Source organism: Lithobates pipiens, unplaced genomic scaffold, assembly GCF_037356315.1.
Source record: "Lithobates pipiens isolate NorthernLeopardFrog02 unplaced genomic scaffold, aLitPip1_a1.2 Scaffold_313, whole genome shotgun sequence".
Taxonomy (NCBI): Eukaryota; Metazoa; Chordata; class Amphibia; order Anura; family Ranidae; genus Lithobates; species Lithobates pipiens.
Window position 1 is genome coordinate 14,584 of NW_027507792.1, and position 20,832 is coordinate 35,415.

Genomic DNA, 20,832 nt, shown 5'->3' on the forward strand with positions numbered 1-20,832 from the left:
GGGGGTGTTTTAAAAAGAAATATATTTATTTTACTTGATTTTATTTATTTTTACACTTTAAAAAAATAAATGTATCACATTCATTCCTATTACAAGGAATGTAAACATCCCTGTAATAGAAAAAAGAATGACAGGTCCTCTTATACCCGCCGCGGAGACCACCGTTCTCGCACACAGGACCGCCTCCTGTAATGAGGGATCTCTTGGTTCAGCTGCTGCCGTTACCGATATATCCCTCTTCAAAGTACCGACGTGTATATATATATATATACAGGAGGCCGTCCTTAAGTAGTTAAAGCTGGACTCCGACTCACAATCCTGTATAGAAATCCTTTCCTCCATCGTCATCCAGGATGTGACTCCACTTTGTGCACCAAATATGACCTCATAAAAGTAGCAGTGACATCATCACTGGGCTCCACCCACTACAGGAGGGGGCAGAGATGAGACCACTCGCCCTGCAGAAGAGCGGCAGTGGGCGGGGTTTAGTACAGGAAGTCTCACATTGGATGACAGATCTGGAGCAAATACACAAAGAAAACCGAGATTCAAAATGATGCCGGAACATAGATGGCGCCGTCCTTCTGGGGAGAAAAGCGGGTGAAGACCGTGTCGGTGGAGTCCGGGGATCGGTAATAAATACCTGGAGGGGGCTCACCGACATGACTCGCCATGAATGGTGAATATTATACGTTTCTCGGTTCCCAGATGGTCAGATTGTTCGGCTGGGACCCCACAGAGGAATCCCATCCCCCCATCATCTATCAATTATCACCTTGTCCTGACTTTGGTAACACCCTCATGGACCCCTCCCCCCGGAGACCCCATATCTGTATAATGAGGACACTTTATAAAACAACAATATGTTTAATAAAATAATTCCGGATCATCGATACACAACATTCCGCCATCACAAATCTTCCTGAGATCCCATCTTTCGCTAAATTCCCCCCCCCCAATGGAAATCACTAAATCCCCCCATTGGAAATCACTGAATCCCCCCATTGGAATTCACTGAACCCCCAACCCCCCTATTGAAAACCACTGAATTCCCCCCCCCCATTGGAAATCACTGAATCCCCCCCATTGGAAACCACTGAATCCCCCCTCCCCATTGGAAATCACTGAACCCCCCCTTTGGAAATCACTGACCCCCCATTGAAAACCACTGAATCCCCCCCCCATTGGAAACCACTGAATTCCCCCCTCCATTGGAAACCACTGAAACCCCCCCCCCCCCAATAGAAACCAGTGAATCCCCCCCATTGGAAACCACTACTAAACCCCCCCCCCCATTGGAAACCATTGACCACCCCTCCAATCAAAGCCATAGACTAGTCCCCTAATGGAAACCATTGACCAGCCCTCCATTGGAATACCACAGTTTCACCCCCCCCCCCCCCCCCCCCGGCCCTGTTGGAAACCATTGACCAACCTACATTTGGAACCACTGACCGCCCCCCCCCCTCCCCATTGGGAAACCATTGACCAGTCCCCACCCTGTTGAAACCATTGACCAGCTCCCCCTTGGGAAACCATTGAGCGCCCCCTCATTGGAAGCCATTGACCGTCCACTCATTGGAAACCATTGAGCGCCCCCTCATTGGAAACCATTGACCCCCCAATCAAAGCCATTGACCAGTCCCCCACTGGAAACTATTGACCAGCCCTCCATTGGAATGCCATCATTTCACCCCCACCCTGTTGAAACCATTGACCAACTCCCCTTGGGAAACCATTGAGCGCCCCCTCATTGGAAACCATTGAGCGCCCCCTCATTGGAAACCATTGAGCGCCCCCTCATTGGAAGCCATTAACTGGCCCCCTCATTGGAAGCCATTAACTGGCCCCCTCATTGGAAGCCATTAACTGGCCCCCTCATTGGAAGCCATTAACTGGCCCCCTCATTGGAAGCCATTGACCGCCCTTCATTGGAAACCATTCACCGCCCCCCATTGTCTTCTCATCATGTTGGCAAAGGTTTGATTTGTTTCAGGATGGCTTCATAGGTGAGGAAGACCACCATGTTCACGGGAAACGCTCGGAGACAGTTCAGCGAGAGTCCTTTGAAGAGAACGCTGACCCCTTCCGTCCGGACACTTTCACTGACACAATGGATGACCCCCCGATACTTCCGCTGGGTCACCCCGTCCACCTGGAGGCGAGACTTTATCACATCCATTGGAGTGGCGATACTCCACGCTACCACGCCGGCCAGACCACCCGCCAGCAGGATGCGCAAAAATTCTACAAAATAAAGAAAAAGAGCTTACAATCTATTATAAGGGAGGAGACAGAAGAGCTTACAATCTATTATAAGGAAGGAGACAGAAGAGCTTACAATCTATTATAAGGGAAATACAGAAGAGCTTACAATCTATTGGAGAGCCCGGTAGGGGGAGGGGTAAACACATTGTACTCTGCAAAGTGCAGTTGCTCCAGAGCTTAGTAAATGAGGGGAAGCTCTGCTGACTTCCATCATCCAATCATCTGCAAGCAAAAATGCTGTTTTTTATTTCCTTGCATGTGATTGGCTATTCTTTGCAGTGTATTTGCCTTTAGTAAATTATCCCCATTGTGTCGCTGTGATTGGACGGATGGGAGAGACGCCAGGCGGATCTAATTCTGGAAGCAGCTGCTGGGAATGGTGACAGTGGAGCGCAGGCTGTAGTTTTCCGCTCATTATCAGAGGGATAGAGTTACACTGACTGCGCCTTCCAGGAATGCCAACTCAGGACACAGGGAATAACAATGGAAGGGGGGCCTCCCCTCCCCCCAGTACACCAATGTAGGGGGGCACTCCAACACTGACCACATTTCCTGTCCCTAATCATTCCTGACAGAGGCTCACACCCTCCCCCAACCTATCAACAAAAAAACAATATTTTAGCCGGAGTTCCCCCATAATCCATACACTTTGATCCTTTGTGTATGTTCATGTGATTTTTTTTTTTTAACAATCTAATGAATGAGGAAAATCTGATCAATGATGGTGTGGGGGGCGGGCTCGGTGTGGGGGGGGCACTCAGCTCGGTATGGGGGGCACTCGGCTCAGTGTGGGGGGACTCGGCTCAGTGTGGGGGGCACTCGGTTTAGGGGGGCTCAGCTCGGTGTGGGGGGGACTCGGCTTGATGTGGGGGGGCTGACTTGGTTCGGTGTGGGGGGCACTCGGCTTGATGTGGGGGGGCCGACTTGGCTCAGTGTGGGGGGCACTCGGCTCGATGTGGGGGGCTAACATGGCTCGATGTGGGGGAGGGACTCGGCTTAGTGTGGGGGAGGGACTCGGCTCGGTGTGGGGGAGGGACTCGGCTCGGTGTGGGGGAGGGACTCGGCTCGGTGTGGGGGAGGGATTTGGCTCGGTGTGGGGGAGGGACTCGGCTCAGTGTGGGGGAGGGACTCGGCTCAGTGTGGGGGAGGGACTCGGCTCGGTGTGGGGGGGACTCGGCTTGGTGTGGGGGAGGGACTCGGCTTGGTGTGGGGGGGACTTGGCTCGGTGTGGGGGGCACACGGCTCGATGTGGGGGGGACTTGGCTTGTGTGGGGTGGACTCGGCTCGGTGTGGGGGAGGGACTCGGCTCAGTGTGGGGGAGGGACTTGGCTCTGTGTGGGGGAGGGACTCGGCTCGGTGTAGGGGGGACTCGGCTCGGTGGGGGGACTCGGCTTGGTGTGTGGGGGGCTCGGTGCGGGAGGGACTCGGCTCGGTGTGGGGGAGGGACTCGGCTCGGTGTGGGGGAGGGAGTCGGCTCGATGTGGGGGGGACTCGGCTCGGTGTGGGGGGGACTCGGATCAGAGTGCGGGAGGGACAAGGCTCGGTGTGGGGGGACTCGGCTCGGTGTGGGGGAGGGAGTCGGCTCGATGTGGGGGGACTCGGCTCGGTGTGGGGGGGACTCGGATCAGAGTGCGGGAGGGACAAGGCTCGGTGTGGGGGGACTCGGCTCGGTGTGTGGGGGACTCGGCTCGGTGTGGGGGGGCTCGGATCGGTGTGCGGGAGGGACTCGGCTCGATGTGGGGGGACTCGGCTCGGTGTGGGGGAGGGACTCGGCTCGGTGTGGGGGAGGGACTTGGCTCGGTGTGGGGGAGGGAGTCGGCTCGATGTGGGGGGGACTCGGCTCGGTGTGGGGGGGACTCGGATAGGTGTCCGGGAGGGACTCGGCTCGGTGTGGGGGAGGGAGTCGGCTCGGTGTGGGGGGGCGGGTTTGGCTCGATGTGGGGGGGATTTGGCTCGATGTGGGGGAGGGAGTCGGCTTGGTGTGGGGGGGGACTCGGCTCGATGTGGGGGGGATTCGGCTCGGTGTGGGGGGGGACTCGGCTCGGTGTGGGGGGGGATTCGGCTCGGTGTGGGGGGGGACTCGGCTTGGTGTGGGGGGGACTCGGCTCGGTGTGGGGGGGACTCGGCTCGGTGTGGGGGCGGACTCGGCTTGGTGTGGAGCTATGTATGGTTTACCTGAATCACTTTGCTGCGATGGGAGGAGCCATTCCCGAAACACGTTGTAGGACAGGAAGTAGGTGGCGAATGAATGGCAGTCCCGGAACATGAGAGCGAAGCTTCCTTTATACAACCCGCAGAGCCCCTCCTCCCGGGCGATGGTCAGCAGGCAGTGCACTGGTCCCGTGTATTTGGGGCGCGCAAGAAGAGCGCACGTGCTGGACGGGTGGGGCCACACTTGTGTCTGGAGGCGGACCTTCGCCATGTCTGCCGGAGACGACACCAACACCTGCCGAGAGAAAAGAGGAAGATGCTCAGTGTGTATATAGACAGGATGTATGATTAGACTACAGAACACCTCCCCCTTCTCATCTCCACAGCATAGGGGGAGGTGTTCTGTAGTTCACATGAGGTGAGCTGGGGATATAACAAAACTCTTCCAATAGACCATAAAGCAGCCAGACGAGATCAATGTCGGGGTTCACATCCAATTTAGGGTCCCCCCCGGTGACGGCGAGTACCTGCGCTCCTCCGGCGGCGTATCCCGAGAGGAAGATGTCCACTTTGGAGGGTCTGACGTTTGCTGTTCCATATTTCAGCTTACATAGGTTGTGAAGACAATTCCGGTACACCCCGAAAACGATGGAGGAACTGATGGAGACAGTGGAGATCGGCATGGACACTCCTCGGAAAAATCCGGACACCTGGAGGGGGAGGGGAACAGGAGGCGATCGTTATTAAAGAATCAATATCATGAAACTGAATGAAATCTGTGCGTCCAATCACAGCGTGCGCTACAACCCCCTCATCTCACCTGCAGACCAAGCTGCGGGGCAGGGGCAAAATACTACACTGCCGGGGCAATTTTATATTATAAATCATATAATGATCTTCCTGAGGGGGGCAGTTCATGAAGAGTGTACAGCGGGGGAGGGTCTATTCATGGGGGCATGAACCAATGTACAGCGGGGGAGGGTCTATTCATGGGGGCATGTACCAATGTACAGCGGGGGAGGGTCTATTCATGGGGGCATGAACCAATGTACAGCGGGGGAGGGTCTATTCATGGGGGCATGAACCAATGTACAGCGGGGGAGGGTCTATTCATGGGGGCATGTACCAATGTACAGCGGGGGAGGGTCTATTCATGGGGGCATGAACCAATGTACAGCGGGGGAGGGTCTATTCATGGGGGCATGAACCAATGTACAGCGGGGGAGGGTCTATTCATGGGGGCATGTACCAATGTACAGCGGGGGAGGGTCTATTCATGGGAATGATTATCACACAGATATCAGAGTACAATATTCCTCTATAGGGGCCCTTACAGTTCACCAATAAATGAAGTTCTTTTTGCAGGTAAAATTGCGCATTTATTATTTTTTAACTCGGAGCGAGGAGAACATCGGATCATGGGAACGCCGGATCATGGGAACGTGGGATCATGGGAACGCGGGATCATTGGATCTTGGGAACGCCGTCTCATCGGATCATGGGAACGCGGGATCATGGGAACGCGGGATCATCGGTTTATTGGATCATGGGAATGCGGGATTATCGAATCATGGGAACACGGGATCATGGGAACGCGGGATCATGGGAACGCAGGATCATCGGATTATCAGATTATGGGAACGCGGGTTCATCAGATCATGGGAACACGGGATCATGGGAATGTGGGATCATCGGATCATGGGAGCGCAGGATCATCGGATCATGTGAATGTGGGATCATCGGATCATGGGAACGCGGGATTATTGGATCATGGGAATGTGGGATCATCGGGTCATGGGAACAAGGGATCATCGGATCATGGGAACTGGGAACGCGGGTTCATCAGATCATGGGAACATGGGAATGTGGGATCATCGGATCATGGGAACACAGGATCATGGGGACATGGGACCATCGGATCATGGGAACACGGGATCATCGGATCATGGGAACTAGGAACGCGGGTTCATCAGATCATGGGAACGTGGGATCATGGGAATGCGGGATCATGGGAACGTGGGTTCATCAGATCATGGGAATGCGGGATCATCTGAACACGGGATCATCGGATTATCAGATCATGGGAACGCAGGATCATCGGATTATCGGATCATGGGAACGCGAGTGCAATGCAGGACTCCTGCAGACTGGCAGTGTAACTGTCCCCTCGTACAGACGGGCAGATCTGACAGGAAGAGACGATAAACTACCTCAGCGCTCAACGCCCCCCCCCCCCCCCTTGGTGGTTTATTGAGAACTACAAGTTGGCAGCTGCAAAGGATGATGGTAGTTGTAGTTTTCCCATTCACAGAACTAAAGCAGGAGGGGGAACACGCGTTCCTCCATAAAACCGGAAGTGACCTTCCCATAGATGAGCGTCTCCTGTAATGTAGAGAAATGATAAAATGTCGCCGCTTCTTACTTTTTCCACTTTATAAGTAGTATGGATACAATGCCAAATCCCGCGATACGTCCCCTGCGTCTGAATCCTCACCTGCAATACAAAGCAGAGCATGTCACCTGTACAGGGCCGTATATACCACCGACCATATATATATATACCACCGACCATATATATATATATATATTCCACCGACCATATATATATATACCACCGACCATATATATATACCACCGACCATATATATATACCACCGACCATATATATATACCACCGACCATATATATATATATATACCACCGACCATATATATATATATATATATATATATATATATATATATACACACACACACACACACAGTACAGACCAAATGTTTGGACACACCTTCTCATTCAAAGAGTTTTCTTTATTTTCATGACTATGGAAATTGTAGATTTACACCGAAGGCATGAAAACTATGAAGTGACACACGTGGAATTATATACTGAACAAAAAAGTGTGAAACTGAAAATATGTTTTATATTTTGGGGTCTTCAAAGTAGCCGCCTTTTGCTTTGATTACGGCTCTGCCCACTCTCGGCATTCCGTTGATGTCGCCTGGAATGGTTTTCTCTTCTCGGGTGTGGCCCTGTCAGGTATAATAAGTGGGATTTCAAGCCTTATAAATGGGGTTGGGACCATCAGTTGTGTTGTGCAGGAGGGGGATACAGCACACAGCTGATGAATAGACTGTTAGACTTTGTATTATGGCAAGAAAAAAGCAGCTCAGTAAAGAAGAACGAGTGGCCGTCATTACTTTAAGAAATGAAGGTCGGTCAGTCCGAACAATTGGGAAAACTTTGAAAGTGTCCCCAAGTGGCAAAAACCATCAAGTGCTACAAAGAAACTGTCTGACATGAGGAGCGCCCAGGAAAGGAAGACCGAGAGTCACCTCTGCTGCGGGCGAGAAGTTCATCCGAGTCGCCAGCCTCAGAAATCGCAGGTTAGCAGCTCAGATTAGAGAACAGGTCAATGGCACACAGAGTTCTAGCAGCAGACACATCTCTAGAACAACTGTGAAGAGGAGACTGTGTGAAATCAGGCCTTCATGGTAAAATAGCTGCTAGGAAACCACTGCTGAGGACAGGCAACAAGCAGAAGAGACTTGTTTGGGCTGAAGAACACAAGGAATGGACATTAGACCAGTGGAAATCTGTGCTTTGGTCTGATGAGTCCAAGTTTGAGATCTTTGGTTCCAACTACCGTGTCTTTGTGCGACGCTGAAGAGGCGAACGGATGGACTCTACATGCCTGGTTCCCACCGTGAAGCATGGTGGAGGAGGTGTGATGGTGTGGGGGTGCTTTGCTGGTGACACTGTTGGGGATTTATTCAAAATTGAAGGCATACTGAACCAGCATGGCGACCACAGCATCTTGCAGCGGCACGCTATTCCATCCGGTTTGCATTTAGTTGGACCATCATTTATTTTTCAACAGGATAATGACCCCAAACACACCTCCAGGCTGTGTAAGGGCTATCTGACCAAGAAGGAGAGTGATGGGGGGCTGCGCCAGATGACCCGGCCTCCACAGTCACCGGACCTGAACCCAATCCAGATGGTTTGGGGTGAGCTGGACAGCAGAGTGAAGGCAAAAAGGCCAACAAGTGCCGAACATCTCCGGGAACTCCTTCAAGACTGTTGGAAAACCATTCCAGGCGACATCAACAGAATGCCGAGAGTGGGCGGAGCCGTAATCACAGCAAAGGGCGGCTACTGTGAAGACCCCAAAATAGAAGACATATTTTCAGTTTCACACTTTTTTGTTCAGTATATAATTCCACGTGTGTCACTTCATAGTTTTCATGCCTTCGGTGTGAATCTACAATTTTCATAGTCATGAAAATAAAGAAAACTCTTTGAATGAGAAGGTGTGTCCAAACTTTTGGTCTGTAATGTATATATATATATACCCCACCGACCACATATATATATATATATACCCCACCGACCACATATATATATATATACCCCACCGACCACATATATATATATATATATATACCACCGACCACATATATATATATATATACCCCACCGACCACATATATATATATATACACCACCGACCACATATATATATATACCCCACCGACCACATATATATATATATACCCCACCGACCACATATATATATATATATATACCCCACCGACCACATATATATATATATATATATATACACCACCGACCACACATATATATATATACCCCACCGACCACATATATATATATATACACCACTAACCATATATATATATGACTATATACAAATATACCATAAAATAATAATAATTTGTTCTGAGTCTCCTTGGAATTGCTGCAACCCAAATCCTGGATGTGGGACAAGTAAATGACACAATGGTGCGCTGTTCCTTTAAATACATTGAATAATAAATAAAATGTATAAAAATAAAGTCACTGAAAAGGTGCCAATAATATAAAGTGCTCGCCAGGCTCCGCCCACTCCTACCTTCCCGCCCTCAGATTCCTGATATGGAGACGATCGCTGTCTGATCTCTGCGATTCCTGTGTATTGGGGGAGGGGAGGGGGCATCTGCTTATCATTAGAAGCCCCTCCTGGGTGTTCTCGGGGGGGGGGCCATAGCAGATTATTGATGGGGCCCCGTAGAACAATATTGATGGGGCCCGTAGTAGAATATTGATGGGACCCCAATAGTAGAATATTGATGGGGCCCATAGTAGAATATTGATGGGGCCCCGTAGAAGAATATTGAAGGGGCCCCCATAGTAGAATATTGATAGGGCCCCCAGCAGCCTCTCCCTGTATATACCTCGCTGTATATAGCATCCCTCAGCCGTATTGTTTTGTGAAACTGATGGAAAGTTTCTTCCTGGAGATCCTGCCAGTAACAGAACTTCCTGTCACAGGGTGACAACGCTAAGCTCCGCCTCACCATGAGCAGCAGTGTGGTCAGCCTGCCATGTGACCTCCTTCTCTGGGCCTGAGGTCAGTGTCATGTCCCATCAATGATCTCCTTTTCAGCTATTGAATTAAACTGCATTCCATTATTGAGGTTCTGATGTAGACTGACATCTAGTGGTGGTTCAGAGCCACTGCCACTTGTTTCTCTCTGGTATTTGGTATCTCCCTTTGCTGTCTCCCCTGTTTAGTGCTAGTTAGTTCAGTCCAGCAAGTGGCCACAATGGAGGCATGGCTTATTTCAGCTTTTGAAAGGCGTGGCTCCGCATTGCTGGACTCAGGTAGGATCTCCGGGTAAGAAACTTTGCAACAAATTCACAAAAAATAATTATTTGGGAAACTCTACAGAGTGAGAGAAGATTCCAAACATACCGACCAGAAAATGTACAATTCCCACCCACTGAGACCAATTTACCTTCACTGTGTCCAGGGGGTACCCCACCATCACTCCGCATGCTCCTACAATAAAAACACGGCACACCGGTCACCCGGACAGAACATAACATAGAACATAGACATTATAGACCATTATACAGTGTAGAAAATCCTGATTGTCTCCCCAGCAGAAATGAAGGGTCTATAATTTTTCTCATAGGTGTATTTTATATGATGGAGACAGAATATCAACCAAAAATCCAGAAAAATCACACAATACAAATGTTATAAATAGAGTTCAGTGAGTAAAATAAGTATTTGATCCCCAAACCAAACATGACTTGTAATTGGTGGAGAAACCCTTGTTGGTGATCACAGAGGTCAGACGTTTCTTGTAGGGGGTGATGAGGTTTCCACACATCTCAGGAGGGATTTTCTCCTCTCTTCTCTACAGATCTTCTCTAAATCCTGAAGGTCTCTTGGCAACTCGAAGTTTCAGCTCCTCCATACATTTTCTATAGGATTAAGGTCTGGAGACTGGCTAGGCCACTCCATGACCTTAATGTGCTTTTTCTGGAGCCACTCCTTTGTTGCCTTGGCGCTATGTTTTGTGTCATTGTCATGCTGGAAGACCCGTCCATGACCCATCCTCAGTGTTCTGGATGAGGGAAGAAGGTTCTCATCCAAGATCTTACAATACACGGCCCCGTCCATTGGCCCCTCGATGTGACAAAGTCGGCCTGAACCTTTATCAGAGAAACAGCCCCAAAGCATCATGTTCCCCCCTCTGTGTGTGACTGTAGGGATGGTGTTCATGTTCCCACCTCCGTGTGTGACTGTAGGGATGGTGTTCATGTTCCCCCCTCCATGTGTGACTGTAGGGATGGTGTTCATGTCCATGTGTCTTCCTGAGGAGGGGGACCTGTACATGTGTCTTCCTGAGGAGGGGGACCTGTACATGTGTCTTCCTGAGGAGGAGGACCTGTACATGTGTCTTCCTGAGGAGGAGGACCTGTCCATGTGTCTTCCTGAGGAGGGGGACCTGTACATGTGTCTTCCTGAGGAGGGGGACCTGTACATGTGTCTTCCTGAGGAGGAGGACCTGTACATGTGTCTTCCTGAGGAGGAGGACCTGTCCATGTGTCTTCCTGAGGAGGGGGACCTGTACATGTGTCTTCCTGAGGAGGAGGACCTGTACATGTGTCTTCCTGAGGAGGAGGACCTGTCCATGTGTCTTCCTGAGGAGGGGGACCTGTACATGTGTCTTCCTGAGGAGGGGGACCTGTACATGTGTCTTCCTGAGGAGGAGGACCTGTACATGTGCCCTCCTGAGGAGGAGGACCTGTACCTGTGTCTTCCTGAGGAGGAGGACCTGTACATGCGTCTTCCTGGGGAGGAGGACCTGTACATGTGTCTTCCTGAGGAGGGGGACCTGTACATGTGTCTTCCTGAGGAGGGGGACCTGTCCATGTGTCTTCCTGAGGAGGAGGACCTGTACATGTGTCTTCCTGAGGAGGAGGACCTGTCCATGTGTCTTCCTGAGGAGGGGGACCTGTACATGTGTCTTCCTGAGGAGGGGGACCTGTACATGTGTCTTCCTGAGGAGGAGGACCTGTACATGTGCCCTCCTGAGGAGGAGGACCTGTACCTGTGTCTTCCTGAGGAGGAGGACCTGTACATGCGTCTTCCTGGGGAGGGGGACCTGTACATGTGTCTTCCTGAGGAGGGGGACCTGTACATGTGTCTTCCTGAGGAGGGGGACCTGTCCATGTGTCTTCCTGAGGAGGGGGTCCTGTACATGTGTCTTCCTGAGGAGGGGGACCTGTCCATGTGTCTTCCTGAGGAGGAGGACCTGTACATGTGTCTTCCTGAGGAGGGGGACCTGTCCATGTGTCTTCCTGAGGAGGGGGACCTGTACATGTGTCTCCCTGAGGAGGGGGACCTGTCCATGTGTCTTCCTGAGGAGGGGGACCTGTCCATGTGTCTTCCTGAGGAGGGGGACCTGTACATGTGTCTTCCTGAGGAGGGGGACCTGTACATGTGTCTTCCTGAGGAGGAGGACCTGTACATGTGTCTTCCTGAGGAGGAGGACCTGTACATGTGTCTTCCTGAGGAGGGGGACCTGTACATGTGTCTTCCTGAGGAGGGGGACCTGTACATGTGTCTTCCTGAGGAGGGGGACCTGTACATGTGTCTTCCTGAGGAGGAGGACCTGTACATGTGTCTTCCTGAGGAGGAGGACCTGTACATGTGTCTTCCTGAGGAGGGGGCCTGTACATGTGTCTTCCTGAGGAGGGGGACCTGTACATGTGTCTTCCTGAGGAGGAGGACCTGTACATGTGTCTTCCTGAGGAGGAGGACCTGTACATGTGTCTTCCTGAGGAGGAGGACCTTGCGGGCGCTGCAGGATTTCAATCCATGGTGGTGTATTGTGTCACCAATGGTTTGTTTGGTGACTGGGGTCCCAACTGCCTTGAGATCCTTCACAAGCTCCTCCCATGTAGTTCTGGGCGGATCCCTCACTTTTCTCATGACCATCCTCACCCCATGAGGAGAAATCTTCCATGGAGCTCCAGACTGAGGACAATTGATGGTTATTTTGTATTTCTTCCATTTGTGAATAATCTCTCCAGCACTCGTCTCCTCTCACCAAGCTTCTTGCTGATGGTCTTGTAGCCCATTCCAGCCTTGTGCAGGTCTCCAATCTTCTCCCCGACCTCCTCTGACAGATCTTTGCTCTTCCCCATGATGGTGAGGATTGGAGGGAAGGGATTCTGTGGACAGGCGTCTTCTATACACATAACGAGTTGTCGTTAGGAGAACCTTCTTACATTGGCAGGACTGATCTGTGTACCACATGAGCACCTACTGGAGCCAGTCTGTGGGGGAGGGTTATTGTTGGTTGGTTGGGGAGCAAATACTTATTTTACTCTCTGTATATCATTATAGACTATCTCCTGGATAGGGAGACCTTTCTTTTCATATTGCACTCCTATACTGACCCCTGATATATACTGACACTCACACCCAGGAAGTGACAGTTGTCCCTCAAGCTTCATCGATGATTGTGGGTGTGATCTGAGCACAGAGAACCAATCACTGAGCTCCTCTACTGACCTCCAGCAATTGGTTCCTCTGTTCTGAGGGTCTCAGTGCTAGGAGTACCACCCTTCCCCCATTACATTGAGGATGAATTCCTAATAATGGAGGACACAGCGAGGTCACCTCTATGGACATGAATGGAGGAGATGTCAGTGTGACCTCAGCGGGGAGCTTAGTGAAATCGGCTTTACTGCTCCAAATCTCCCCCATTCCCGGGGTAATACCGTCTAATACCGGGGGATGGGAGGGACACTTCATTCTCCCGAGGGGGGGACATTGTCACCATTCAGAATGTTCATTTCATGTTTCTGTTCTATGAATATCAACCGCCATCCGCAGGCGGAACTGTCTGTGTTCCCCACAATCACCATCAATCCCTCCATCCACCCCCCACATCTATATACATATAGAGGCTGTGTCCCCCCCAGATTTATATACATATTGAGGCTGCGTCCCCCCCCACATCTATATACATATAGAGGCTGCGCCCCCCCCCCAGATCTATATACATATAGAGGCTGCGCCCCCCCCAGATCTATATACATATAGAGGCTGCGTCCCCCCAGATCTATATACATATAGAGGCTGCGTCCCCCCCACATCTATATACATATAGAGGCTGCGTCCCCCCAGATCTATATACATATAGAGGCTGCGTCCCCCCAGATCTATATACATATAGAGGCTGCGTCCCCCCCACATCTATATACATATAGAGGCTGCGTCCCCCCCACATCTATATACATATAGAGGCTGCGTCCCCCCCACATCTATATACATATTGAGGCTGTGTCCCCCACATCTATATACATATAGAGGCTGCGTCCCCCCAAGATCTATATACATATAGAGGCTGCGTCCCCCCAGATCTATATACATATAGAGGCTGCGTCCCCCCCACATCTATATACATATAGAGGCTGCGTCCCCCCACATCTATATACATATAGAGGCTGCGTCCCCCCCACATCTATATACATATAGAGGCTGCGTCCCTCCCCCACATCTATATACATATAGAGGCTGTGTCCCCCCCACATCTATATACATATTGAGGCTGCATCCCCCCCAGATCTATATACATATAGAGGCTGCGTCCCCCCCCACATCTATATACATATAGAGGCTACGTCCCCCCCCCCACATCTATATACATATAGAGGCTACGTCCCCCCCAGATCTATATACATATAGAGGCTGCATCCCCCCCACATCTTTATACATATAGAGGCTGCATCCCCCCCAGATCTATATACATATAGAGGCTGCGTCCCCCCCAGATCTATATACATATAGAGGCTGCGTCCCCCCCACATCTATATACATATAGAGGCTGCGTCCCCCCCAGATCTATATACATATAGAGGCTGCATCCCCCCCACATCTATATACATATTGAGGCTGCATCCCCCCCACATCTATATACATATAGAGGCTGAGTCCCCCCCAGATCTATATACATATAGAGGCTGCGTCCCCCCCACATCTATATACATATAGAGGCTGCATCCCCCCCAGATCTATATACATATAGAGGCTGCGTCCCCCCCAGATCTATATACATATAGAGGCTGCGTCCCCCCACATCTATATACATATAGAGGCTGCGTCCCCCCCACATCTATATACATATAGAGGCTGCGTCCCCCCCACATCTATATACATATAGAGGCTGCGTCCCCCCACATCTATATACATATAGAGGCTGCGTCCCCCCCAGATCTATATACATATAGAGGCTGCGTCCCCCCCACATCTATATACATATAGAGGCTGCGTCCCCCCCACATCTATATACATATAGAGGCTGCGTCCCCCCCACATCTATATACATATAGAGGCTGCGTCCCCCCCACATCTATATACATATAGAGGCTGCCTCTCCCCCACATCTATATACATATAGAGGCTGCGTCCCCCCGATCTATATACATATAGAGGCTGCGTCCCCCCCACATCTATATACATATAGAGGCTGCGTCCCCCCCAGATCTATATACATATAGAGGCTGCGTCCCCCCCACATCTATATACATATAGAGGCTGCATCCCCCCCACATCTATATACATATAGAGGCTGCATCCCCCCACATCTATATACATATAGAGGCTGAGTCCCCCCCCCACATCTATATACATATAGAGGCTGAGTCTCCCCCCCAGATCTATATACATATAGAGGCTGAGTCCCCCCCCACATCTATATACATATAGAGGCTGTGTCCCCCCCCAGATCTATATATATAGAGAGGCTGCGTCCCCCCCAGATCTATATACATATAGAGGCTGCGTCCCCCCCAGATCTATATACATATAGAGGCTGTGTCCCCCCCACATCTATATACATATAGAGGCTCCCCCCCACATCTATATACATATAGAGGCTGCGTCCCCCCCACATCTATATACATATAGAGGCTGCATCCCCCCCCACATCTATATACATATAGAGGCTGCATCCCCCCACATCTATATACATATAGAGGCTGAGTCCCCCCCCAGATCTATATACATATAGAGGCTGCGTCCCCCCCACATCTATATACATATAGAGGCTGAGTCCCCCCCCCCCAGATCTATATACATATAGAGGCTGAGTCCCCCCCCACATCTATATACATATAGAGGCTGTGTCCTCCCCCAGATCTATATATATATATAGAGAGGCTGCGACCCCCCCAGATCTATATACATATAGAGGCTGTGTCCCCCCCAGATCTATATACATATAGAGGCTGAGTCCCCCCCCCCTCACATCTATATACATATAGAGGCTGCGTCCCCCCACATCTATATACATAGAGAGGCTGTGTCCCCCCCCAGATCTATATACATATAGAGGCTGTGTCCCCCCCAGATCTATATACATATAGAGGCTGAGTCCCCCCCCCCTCACATCTATATACATAGAGAGGCTGCGTTCTCCCAGATCTATATACATATAGAGGCTGTGTCCCCCCACATCTATATACATATAGAGGCCCCCCCCCCACATCTATATACATAGAGAGGCTGCGTCCCCCCGATCTATATACATATAGAGGCTGCGTCACCCCCACATCTATATACACATAGAGGCTGCATCCCCCCCAGATCTATATACACATAGAGGCTGCATCCCCCCCACATCTATATACACATAGAGGCTGCATCCCCCCCAGATCTATTTACATATAGAGGCTGCGTCCCCCCAGATCTATATACACATAGAGGCTGCATCCCCCCAGATCTATATACATATAGAGGCTGCGTCCCCCCCACATCTATATACATATAGAGGCTGCATCCCCCCACATTTATATACATAGAGAGGCTGTGTCCCCCCGATCTATATACATATAGAGGCTGCGTCCCCCCCAGATCTATATACATATAGAGGCTGCGTCCCCCATCTATATACATAGAGAGGCTGCGTCCCCCCCGATCTATATACATATAGAGGCTGCGTCCCCCCCAGATCTATATACATATAGAGGCTGCGTCCCCCCCACATCTATATACATATAGAGGCTGCGTCCCCCCCAGATCTATATACATATAGAGGCTGCGTCCCCCCATCTATATACATAGAGAGGCTGCGTCCCTCCCACATCTATATACAAATAGAGGCTGCGTCCCCCCACATCTATATACATAGAGAGGCTGCGTCCCCCCGATCTATATACATATAGAGGCTGAGTCCCCCCCGATCTATATACATATAGAGGATGCGTCCCCCCCCATCTATATACATATAGAGGCTGCGTCCCCCCACATCTATATACATATAGAGGCTGCGTCCCCCCCACATCTATATACATAGAGAGGCTGCGTCCCCCCGATCTATATACATATAGAGGCTGCGTCCCCCCCAGATCTATATACATATAGAGGCTACGTCCCCCCCACATCTATATACATATAGAGTCTCCCCTCCCCACATCTATATACATAGAGAGGCTGCGTCCCCCCGATCTATATACATTTAGAGGCTGCGTCACCCCCACATCTATATACATATAGAGGCTGCGTCCCCCCCAGATCTATATACATATAGAGGCTGCGTCCCCCCCACATCTATATACATATAGAGGCTGCATCCCCCCACATCTATATACATATAGAGGCTGCATCCCCCCACATCTATATACATATAGAGGCTGAGTCCCCCCCCAGATCTATATACATATAGAGGCTGCGTCCCCCCCACATCTATATACATATAGAGGCTGAGTCCCCCCCCCAGATCTATATACATATAGAGGCTGAGTCCCCCCCCCACATCTATATACATATAGAGGCTGTGTCCCCCCCAGATCTATATACATATAGAGGCTGTGTCCCCCCCAGATCTATATACATATAGAGGCTGTGTCCCCCCCAGATCTATATACATATAGAGGCTGAGTCCCCCCCCCTCACATCTATATACATAGAGAGGCTGCGTTCTCCCAGATCTATATACATATAGAGGCTGCGTCCCCCCCCAGATCTATATACATATAGAGGCTGCGTCCCCCCACATCTATATACATAGAGAGGCTGCGTCCCCCCAGATCTATATACATATAGAGGCTGCGTCCCCCCGGATCTATATACACATAGAAGCTGCATCCCCCCCAGATCTATATACATATAGAGGCTGCATCCCCCCCACATCTATATACATATAGAGGCTGCATCCCCCCACATCTATATACATAGAGAGGCTGTGTCCCCCCGATCTATATACATATAGAGGCTGCGTCCCCCCATCTATATACATAGAGAGGCTGCGTCCCCCCCGATCTATATACATATAGAGGCTGCGTCCCCCCCAGATCTATATACATATAGAGGCTGCGTCCCCCCCACATCTATATACATATAGAGGCTGCGTCCCCCCCACATCTATATACATATAGAGGCTGCGTCCCCCCATCTATATACATAGAGAGGCTGCGTCCCTCCCACATCTATATACATATAGAGGCTGCGTCTCCCCACATCTATATACATAGAGAGGCTGCGTCCCCCCGATCTATATACATATAGAGGATACGTCCCCCCCACATCTATATACATATAGAGGCTGCGTCTCCCCACATCTATATACATAGAGAGGCTGCATCCCCCCACATCTATATACATATAGAGGCTGCGTCCCCCCCAGATCTATATACATATAGAGGCTGCGTCCCCCCCGATCTATATACATATAGAGGATGTGTCCCCCCCATCTATATACATATAGAGGCTGCGTCCCCCCACATCTATATACATATAGAGGCTGCGTCCCCCCCCACATCTATATACATAGAGAGGCTGCGTCCCCCCGATCTATATACATATAGAGGCTGCGTCCCCCCAGATATATATACATATAGAGGCTGCGTCCCCCCGATCTATATACATATAGAGGCTGCGTCCCCCCCGATCTATATACATATAGAGGATGCATCCCCCCCGATCTATATACACATAGAGGCTGCATCCCCCCCAGATCTATATACATAGAGAGGCTGCGTCCCCCCACATCTATATACATATAGAGGCTACGTCCCCCCCAGCTCTATATACATATAGAGGCTGAGTCCCCCCCACATCTATATACATATAGAGGCTGCGTCCCCCCCACATCTATATACATATAGAGGCTGCATCCCCCCACATCTATATACATATAGAGGCTGCATACCTCCCAGGCCTCCGGCTATGAAGTCCGCCATGCTCTCGGATTCCTGGAAGTGACGATCGGTGACATCGGATGGGCAGACAATATTCTGCTCGGTATTTATATCGGCTCTTCACCAGGAATGCGGAGAGAAGGTCAGCCTGAGATCCCGAGCTCTCCCACGTCAGGTGACAGACAAGCCTCCTAGTGTTATAAAGGTGAGGCCAGCCTCCTCCACACTCCACACATTGGAGCTTTATATCCCAGACCCCCCCCTTCCTGGCCTCTACATGTGGGTCTCCACCCCCCTTCCTGGCCTTTATATGGGGGTCTCCACCTCCCCTTCCTGGTCTCTATATGGGGATCTCCACCTCCCCTTTCTGGCCTCTATATGGGGGTCTCCACCTCCCCTTTCTGGCCTCTATATGGGGGTCTCCACCTCCCCTTCCTGGTCTCTATATGGGGGTCTCCACCTCCCCTTCCTGGTCTCTATATGGGGATCTCCACCTCCCCTTCCTGGTCTCTATATGGGGATCTCCACCTCCCCTTTCTGGCCTCTATATGGGGGTCTCCACCTCCCCTTTCTGGCCTCTATATGGGGGTCTCCACCTCCCCTTCCTGGTCTCTATATGGGGGTCTCCACCTCCCCTTCCTGGTCTCTATATGGGGGTCTCCACCTCCCCTTCCTGACCTCTATATGGGGGTCTCCACCTCCCTTTCCTGGTCTCTATATGGGGGTCTCCACCCCCCTTCCTGGTCTCTATATGGGGGTCTCCACCTCCCCTTCCTGGTCTCTATATGGGGATCTCCACCTCCCCTTCCTGGTCTCTATATGGGGATCTCCACCTCCCCTTTCTGGCCTCTATATGGGGGTCTCCACCTCCCCTTTCTGGCCTCTATATGGGGGTCTCCACCTCCCTTTCCTGGCCTCTATATGGGGGTCTCCACCCCCCTTCCTGGCCTCTATATGGGGGTCTCCACCCCCCTTCCTGGCCTTTATATGGGGGTCTCCACCCCCCTTCCTGGCCTCTATATGGGGGTCTCCACCTCCCCTTCCTGGCCTTTATATGGGGGTCTCCACCCCCCCTTCCTGGCCTCTATATGGGGGTCTCCTCCCCCCCTTCCTGGCCTCTATATGGGGGTCTCCACCCCCCTTCCTGGCCTCTATATGGGGGTCTCCACCCCCCTTCCTGGCCTCTATATGGGAGTCTCCACCCCCCTTCCTGGCCTTTATATGGGGGTTTCCACCCCCTTCCTGGCCTTTATATGGGGGTCTCCACCCCCCTTCCTGGCCTCTATATGGGGGTGTCCACCTACCCTTCCTGCTCTCTATATGGGGATCTCCACCTCCCCTTTCTGGCCTCTATATGGGGGTCTCCACCTCCCCTTTCTGGCCTCTATATGGGGGTCTCCACCTCCCTTTCCTGGCCTCTATATGGGGGTCTCCACCCCCCCTCCTGGCCTCTATATGGGGGTCTCCACCTCCCCTTCCTGGCCTCTATATGGGGGTCTCCACCTCCCCTTCCTGGCCTCTATATGGGGGTCTGCACCCCCCTCTTCCTGGCCTCTATATGGGGGGTCTCCATCCCCCCTCCCCCCACCACCAGGGACTTTCCTCACTCCTTCCCTTCATGGAACAATCGGTATTTTTGCTAGAAAATGACTCAGAACATTTTATATTCAGCAGAGACCCTAAAGAATAAAATGGAGATTGTTGGAAATAATACAAAAATCCCCCAACTTGTAAAATATAAAAGATGATGTGAAATAGATACCAGACCGTCCATACAAGGCACCCCCCCCCCCCCCCCGGACTCGCACAGTTCCCCCCTCCCCCAGTCCTGTCACACGGACCCCCCCAGCTGGGCTCTGTCTCTATAATGGGGGCCCCTCCAGTGTATAAGGACTCCGCACACCA

General features: G+C 51.1%; 2 protein-coding genes across 3 annotated transcripts; both read right to left on the minus strand.

Moving 5' to 3' along the window:
* Positions 1-1,459: 1,459 nt before the first annotated feature.
* LOC143955107 (solute carrier family 25 member 47-like) lies at positions 1,460-19,144 on the minus strand. Of its 2 annotated transcripts, XM_077465225.1 has the most exons (6): positions 18,939-19,144; positions 10,221-10,264; positions 6,842-6,913; positions 4,947-5,129; positions 4,444-4,714; positions 1,460-2,247 (listed from the first exon to the last, which is right to left on the minus strand). In XM_077465225.1, the coding sequence occupies exons 1-6, from the start codon at positions 18,967-18,969 to the stop codon at positions 1,967-1,969; spliced, it is 882 nt and encodes a 293-aa protein (XP_077321351.1). In that variant the 5' UTR covers positions 18,970-19,144; the 3' UTR covers positions 1,460-1,966. The 2 variants fall into 2 exon arrangements, with proteins under 2 accessions (XP_077321351.1, XP_077321352.1); XM_077465226.1 differs by lacking the exon at positions 10,221-10,264 and having other exon boundaries at positions 18,939-19,143.
* On the minus strand, positions 2,254-4,428 carry LOC143955105 (uncharacterized; the record flags this gene model as incomplete). The annotated part of the gene is made up of 1 exon (XM_077465223.1): positions 2,254-4,428. A coding segment is annotated over one exon (1,026 nt), but the record flags the coding sequence as incomplete, so codon positions are not given.
* Positions 19,145-20,832: the final 1,688 nt, after the last annotated feature.